Genomic DNA, 7,024 nt, shown 5'->3' with positions numbered 1-7,024 from the left:
TTGGAAAGTATCCGATTTTTCCAGTAAAGCCTCTGTTTACATTTATTTTGCATAAACCCATAGTTTTATAGTCTAAATTAAAGATATTGGTTACAACTTCCCATAGCCGGGATCACAAGACCTGATTCCCATCATGCTTTTTGAACTATTTTTTACAACGTTTTATGATTTTTGCTGCAACGAGTTTATGAAATTTACTTTGATACACATTTAGTAGCAGCAAATAAGGCTATTCCATGTTATAATTTTACATTTTATTTCTTAATAATTTTTGTAATTAACTTTATGACTGGCTATTTAACAACCTTTTTAATGACACTAATAAGAAAACTATCTCGTGATTCCGCAATATTTTTTGTTTAGATGCTAGTTTGGATTAAGTGCAGAACGATGCAGTGGACTTAATCTGACGGATTCAAGAAATATTAATTTTACCAATAACATTAAAGAAGGGCAGCATTGTTTTATTGTTTTTCTTAATACGAGTGCACCAGAAGATTCTTCAAAATGTATTTTAGAGATATTTAATGATGGCAGTATTTTTATAGATAACAAAGTGAGTTTAGGAAGTCTTTTTTTCGAAAACTCATTACAAAAAGCAAAGAAAAGAAGGAAATCCGGGCAACAACTCTCTTATAGACAGACTTCTAAATCAAACTATTAACAATTATTGTTATGTCTGGAGAAGAAAAAATCAAGACAGCTCAAAGGAAGCTTTTTCAGAAAGTTCTGATAAATGTAATGGCTTTTGCTGCTGACGTATATTACCAAACATACTTTACTCTGTTTAACAGAACTTATTAAGATAGGAAAATGGGGAAATTTCTACTGATGCAAGTCCGTAAAAATTGAAGAAATTAAAAATGGTTATTCTAGACATCTCCAGTTATAAACCTTTACATACTATAATATCATCATTGATAGAGGACTCGAAAGACTATGTCTACTAATTGAAATTAAAGGTAGATGGGTAAACACACACCCAGTTTATAATCTAACAGCTCAAATATCGTTTGTTTAGTCGAATACCGCATAAAGTATGCTAGAGCTGTCTAACCAAGGAAGAAATGCTTTTGGGAGAATTTTCTTTGAAAATTTAACTTCTGTTGGGGAAAACCAAGAAAGGATCCCTGAGAAAACCTGAACATCACGAATGAAGCAATCTGCTGTATAGAAAATAGTTTCCTTAATCCTTAGATTCTTTTACAACAAATATTTGGAGGTAGTAGATGACAACCAATGTCAAATAATGTAGACATGATAAATGTATTTACTAAAGAGGTTTATATGGCAATTATTAACATAGTGGTTATTAACCGATATTTAGCAATAACACAAAGCAAAGCGTTGTTATGTAATCATTGCCGTTATTAACCATAACGCTATTATGCAATTCTTGTAACTTGTTATGTAACCAAAATGTGGCAATGACAGAGGTAATGTTAACTTCAAAACTATTTACAAGCGAAGTTTACGAGGGAATGCCAGACATAACACATATGAACAAAACTTTTAGGAGTTAGACAACGTATAGCAAGCCGAGTATTACTCCGATTTTGTGTACCATAATGTTAATGGAGACACCTGCAAGTAGCGGACACGAAAACATGAATAACCTAAGAAAATCGCATAACATATATGATCAGCTTATGAGTTTTAGGCTAAATAACTAAATTAGAGGCTATACGAATCAAGAATTGAAGTATGTCAGTTTTTAGAAGGAAATCCAAAACAAGCACTTAAGGATTGAGAATTTCAATCTATTATGTTTGTTTGCGATGCTGTGAGATGTTGTGAGTTTTCATTAACTGTTTCATACACTGGAATTTAAAGTCCACACACATGGTAAAAAAAAGCTATCAAAATGATGAATAAAATAAAAACTGATAAATTTTTATTTAAAAACAGGTTTAAATAGCTTATCCATATGAATTATAAGGTAAACGGATCTTGACTGTATAGTTATTAGTCCAAAGATACAATTTGCCCAGAAGGACTGCTAATTTCGTTTTGGCATTTTGCGTCGATTCACATTTCAGATTTTTGCCACCAAATATTTTCGCCCTGTATTATATTTAAAAAAATAAATAATGAAGAATCTGCATGAATGTATGTATGTTTCTCGCAATGTGATAAAACAACGGTACCTAGAGCCATCAAAATTTTAATAACGTAATTTTCCATAGAATATGGGCATGTGGAAGCCCTAATTTGAATTCGAATTTGTTTTATTAACGATTTCATATTTTGTAACACTTCAACGATTTTTTGATTAAAAAACTAAACGATTTCAAAGCGAGCAATGGCAACATTGTACAGAAAAAAATATATCTCCAGCGCGCGAGACTCTGAATTGGAAATTCCAAAGGTATACTCATTTTAAAATTATTTTGCCATATTGCTGTTGAACTTAATTTTATGGTTTGAGTACGAAGAACATGATATTTAATGAATAAATATAGCACACAAAACGTTAAACAAAGGCCGCAATAGACGTAGTTTAAAATCAGAAAATTTTCAGATTTTTAAAAATTTTTCAAATATTTTAATTGAATTTCTAGCTGTTACGTGTAAAATTATAGAATTTGTTGTCTAAAATCGAAGTTTATTTGAGATATATACCTGGTATAAAATAAACTTCTAGACAATAAAAGTGCCAACGTACTGAAATTGTCATCATCAGATCCAATAACTGCTACCCAAAAGAGACCTTTGTCACAGGAAACGATAACTTTGTTTTGAATTCCTACTTACTGATACAGAGAGTCCATGGACCATGCTGATAACATTTATGACCATGGTCGTATTGATAATGAATGATGATAATATTTCATGATATATATGGACTCCATTCTTAAACTTTGTTAAGCTTTTATTGAGTATTAAATCATAATATATATGAACGATCTATTTGCTATATCTCTATGCAATGCTGTTCTAAGGAATGTGTAAGAAATAAAGTTTAGCTATAACTTAAATCTTGATAGGTACAATTTTAATAACGAACACAAGTGAAAAATTTCCATCAGAAAATTCAATTCATTTTTTAAAATATTATAATTTCCTTTCATTTTAACAATTGTATAATTACTGAAGTATGTCTGTAAATCTGTAAGCTACGTTATGTACAAATGAAAATTTTTTAGAGGGCAGCTTTTGTGCCTCAATACTTAAATGCATTAACTGCAAACTTATTGCATGTCTAAAGTGTAATAAAGATGCAATTCGTATATCATACCCAACAGTACTGGCAACTTTATCTTTTCAGAAAGCATTTATAAAACTCTATTCTTGAAATTACACATTCTTCATTTATCAGATATAAAATGATTTATTCACCATAACATAATTACGATTTACAATAATTATAAATTAGACTTCGGGGGAAATCAGAAAATTTATGTTTTAATGGATTATAGCCTTTCCAATACCAGCTCCGTATCCATACCCCAGACCATACCCATACCCCATAGCTGGTCCATGTCCAATGACACCTCCATATGCAACAGGAGCAGCAGCAGCTACAACTGGAGCGGCAACAGCGTGTCCATAGACTGCAGTGGAAACAGGGGCAATGTGATCGACAGATGGTCCAGGGTAAGGACTAGCGATGAGGGCTGCTGCTGGGGTGCTGGCAGCGGTTCCTGGCTCGTTGGTCTTGACGGCAGCACGGAATCCAAGTTTATCAGCCACGTAGTCTACGCGTCTGGCTCTGCCGTCGATGTCGTGGATGGTGTAGGCTCCCTTCTTGTTTCCATAACCGTCACCTACTTCAGATCGGGAGTTGGAAGCTCCGAGTTTGTCAACGATGTCATAATTGAAAGCATAGTTTCCATAAGCCTAAAATAAAAGTAATTATTCTTTTAATATACTGAAATTCTTTTAAAAGAGATAAAAACAAACTGTTTAAAAATTTAACGAATCAAACTAGAAACGAATGAGTTTGAAATGAATAATATGAAATCTTACATGCCATTTTATCAAAAATAAAAGTTTAGCTGACTTTACGTCAAAACAATGATATACATTTTCAGTTTAAGACTATTTTCATGTTCAGAGAATAAGTTAATGTGAATAATCACCAAGCATTAGAACTTTGTGATGTTTGAGTACTATTTCTGATACTATTGTTCGAGTGATATTGTTGATATCAAAAGAATTAGAAACCAAAACAAATTTCAATAGAGTAAGATGTAATACCTTATATAAATTCTCTGAATTAATTTCTTATCGAGACGTGAAGTCTCAGTAATCGAAAAGTTTAAAAAGGTACCATGATTTGGAAATAAACCTCACCTTTTATTATTTAATTTTTAATAAATATGTTAATTATAAAGAACATTTAATTATCTTTTTATATTTTTCGAAGAAAGATTTATGATTGTTTGATAATTATAATTTATATCTTGAGCTAATATACATTAACGCACGAATTTTTTTCCTTTAATAGAGAATTGCAAATTTTATAATATATTGCGTTAACCAAATATCTGAGACCAACTAATGATATCTGAAACTAAACTTTTATCAAAAGCTGAGTTAGAAGGAGTTATTTGATTCAGACAAAATACATGGAAACAAGGTCTAGTCCGAGTCCCGAGTGAAGGAGTGGAATCCATGAAACCTTTACCTCTCATCTTCTGTCAGAAATTACGGAGAGAATTTTCTGAAAATTGTGTATTACTCTATTTATTACCAGACTGTACTTATTGAACAAACCATTAATCAATAATCACATAGTGTAAGATAATAAACCCGCCAATATTGAAAATGGAAAATTTCAAAACATATGTACATTTAACACACTAGTAGTTAGAATTATCTTGAATAAAAATCTTCTCATGATTACACATTTAAATATTGCATGGTGTAGATAATGCTAGTAAAAATTAAGAGTCGTGGTGACATGCAGAATTCGATTTTTCGTTCTAACTGTATTGGAATAGGATGCAATATCTGTTGTAGGTTATATTTTATGAATTATTATTCAGCGCTCGAGAAAAAAAATAATTTGCGCAAATTTTATAAAGCGTTTTCATTCAAAATGTTTCAAATTTTGAGTGTATTTGTAGTTACTTTATAAATTTAATCTTTTATTAATTATTACGATATTAAGACTTCGATTGATAAATCTGAAAAATATACCTCCTGCTTATTGATAAATGATGAGCAAATATCTTTCAAATTTAGCTGTTAGTGAAAACCGACAAATTAATCAATATCGGTACAGTTTAACTGATATTTAAAACATGTAATAATTACTTAATTGTTTACATAATTTAAGGGGTCATACCTCCCTTAAAAGGCTAAAACGTCGAGTAAATTGGACCATTTCAAACTACTGTATCTCATAACATATAAACAGGAAACAAATAAATTTTTTATAGAAGACACTTAAAATACTATATCTAAAAATCTGACTAAGCTTATAAAATAGAAAAAAAAATTATTTAATAATGCTGAAAACTATATGGCACTGTATGTAATCTGAAAATGTAATATCAGCTTGCGCGCAAGATTACTCTTAAATTATATGCTTTTTCAAAATATTTTCACCTGTAATATATTTATTATAGCCTTATTATAATTTTGAACCTTTAAAATTTTAAATATATATGAATTTTATATTTTTTAAAAACAGTGGTTTTATGTTACTGAAAATAGCATACTTTTTATTACTTTGAGAACCCAGAAAAATAACAAAATACAAATGGAAATTGCAAATTTTAGGTTCAGGTTGTAGCAAATTACATATTGTATCTGTGATACAACTTTCATTAAAATATATTGAATCTTTCAATTGTTATGATGAGCGCAATAATGAAAAATCATGTTTTGAGAAAAATGACTTTAAAGTTTTCTTCACCACATATTACCTAATAACCATTATTATTGCACCTTAATTTTATATAAAATGAAAAACTTATCACCTGATATTGTTTTCTTTACTTATTTTGTATTTGATAGAAATTTCAACTGTTTACACAACATTCACACTAACACGACAATTCATGTCGTGATGTAAAATTACACCGAATAGCAAAAATGCACAAAATATATCAATTCAGATTCATTATATAATAATTATACACACACTATTTTTTTATATTAACATATTTTACATATTTAAACATATTTTTTCCTTTATCCAGGTCGTTGTTCTCTTCGCTGCCCTTGCAGCTGCACAAGCTAGTCTTATTGGAGCCGGATATGGAGTGGGAGCTGGGTATGGGTATGGAGCCGGATATGGATTGGGAGCCGGGTATGGATATAGAGCCGGGTATGGATTAGGTAGTGCATCAGCCTTTGTTGGAAAAGCTAACGTTCCAGCAGTCTCCTCCTCCAGAACTACCATCAACCACGTCACTCCTGTTGGAACTGCTGCTGCTCCCGTCGCCTTGGCTGCTGCCCCTGTCGCTGTGGCTGCTGCACCACTGGGTCTTGCTGGTCACGGAGTTTCTGCCGCTCCTCTCGCTTATGGAAACGGATTGATCAGTAACGGTCTTCTCGGTACCGGTGTAGTAGGCCACGGAATCGCTGTTCCCCGCCTTGCTAATGACAACGGGCTTCTCGGTCTGGGAGCTGGAAACCTGGCTCTTGGAGGTGGACATGGCAAGGCAATCTTGTAAAAAATCTTATGCTACGAGTTTATTTATAAATATTCTAAATTAAGTTATTAATCATGTTACAATAAATTACCTAGATGTGTTCTAGATATTTTCGTTCCTTTTATTTACTTAGAGCTTCCGTAATTAACGATTATCATTTATATTAGAAGATTTATTTTTAGTTTGAAATTTTTTATGGAATCAGGTTGCGAATTTCATTTCTTATTTCATGAAAAACACTTTGATGTATTAGGCAGTTTTGAAAATCCACTATGATCAAGTTATAGGAAAAGTCAAATTACTTCTTACCTTCTGAAGCTATTAGTATCAGTATGTGAGCTTCATATTTTTTGGCAAATTAGGTTAGAGATTATTTATCACTGTTTTTAAGTAAAGTTAGATTTTACAATGTTGTT

At 31.3% G+C, this 7,024-nt stretch overlaps 1 protein-coding gene and 1 pseudogene across 1 annotated transcript; one reads left to right on the top strand and one right to left on the bottom strand.

The window, feature by feature from the left end:
• Nucleotides 1–3,317: 3,317 nt before the first annotated feature.
• On the bottom strand, nucleotides 3,318–4,637 carry LOC118191448 (adult-specific rigid cuticular protein 15.5 pseudogene; annotated as a pseudogene).
• A 239-nt stretch (nucleotides 4,638–4,876) lies between these two features.
• On the top strand, nucleotides 4,877–6,677 carry LOC118191447 (uncharacterized). Its single transcript, XM_085810953.1, has 2 exons — nucleotides 4,877–4,882; nucleotides 6,153–6,677. Exons 1-2 carry the CDS (start codon nucleotides 4,877–4,879, stop codon nucleotides 6,627–6,629), a joined length of 483 nt encoding a protein of 160 aa, XP_085667079.1. The 3' UTR covers nucleotides 6,630–6,677.
• Nucleotides 6,678–7,024: the final 347 nt, after the last annotated feature.

This window comes from Stegodyphus dumicola, chromosome 1 (genome assembly GCF_044657685.1).
Source record: "Stegodyphus dumicola isolate Sdum_Otavi_A_Nest chromosome 1, ASM4465768v1".
In the NCBI taxonomy this organism is placed as follows: domain Eukaryota; kingdom Metazoa; phylum Arthropoda; class Arachnida; order Araneae; family Eresidae; genus Stegodyphus; species Stegodyphus dumicola.
Note: the sequence above shows the minus strand (reverse complement) of the source record. Positions and strands in the feature narration are given on the sequence as shown.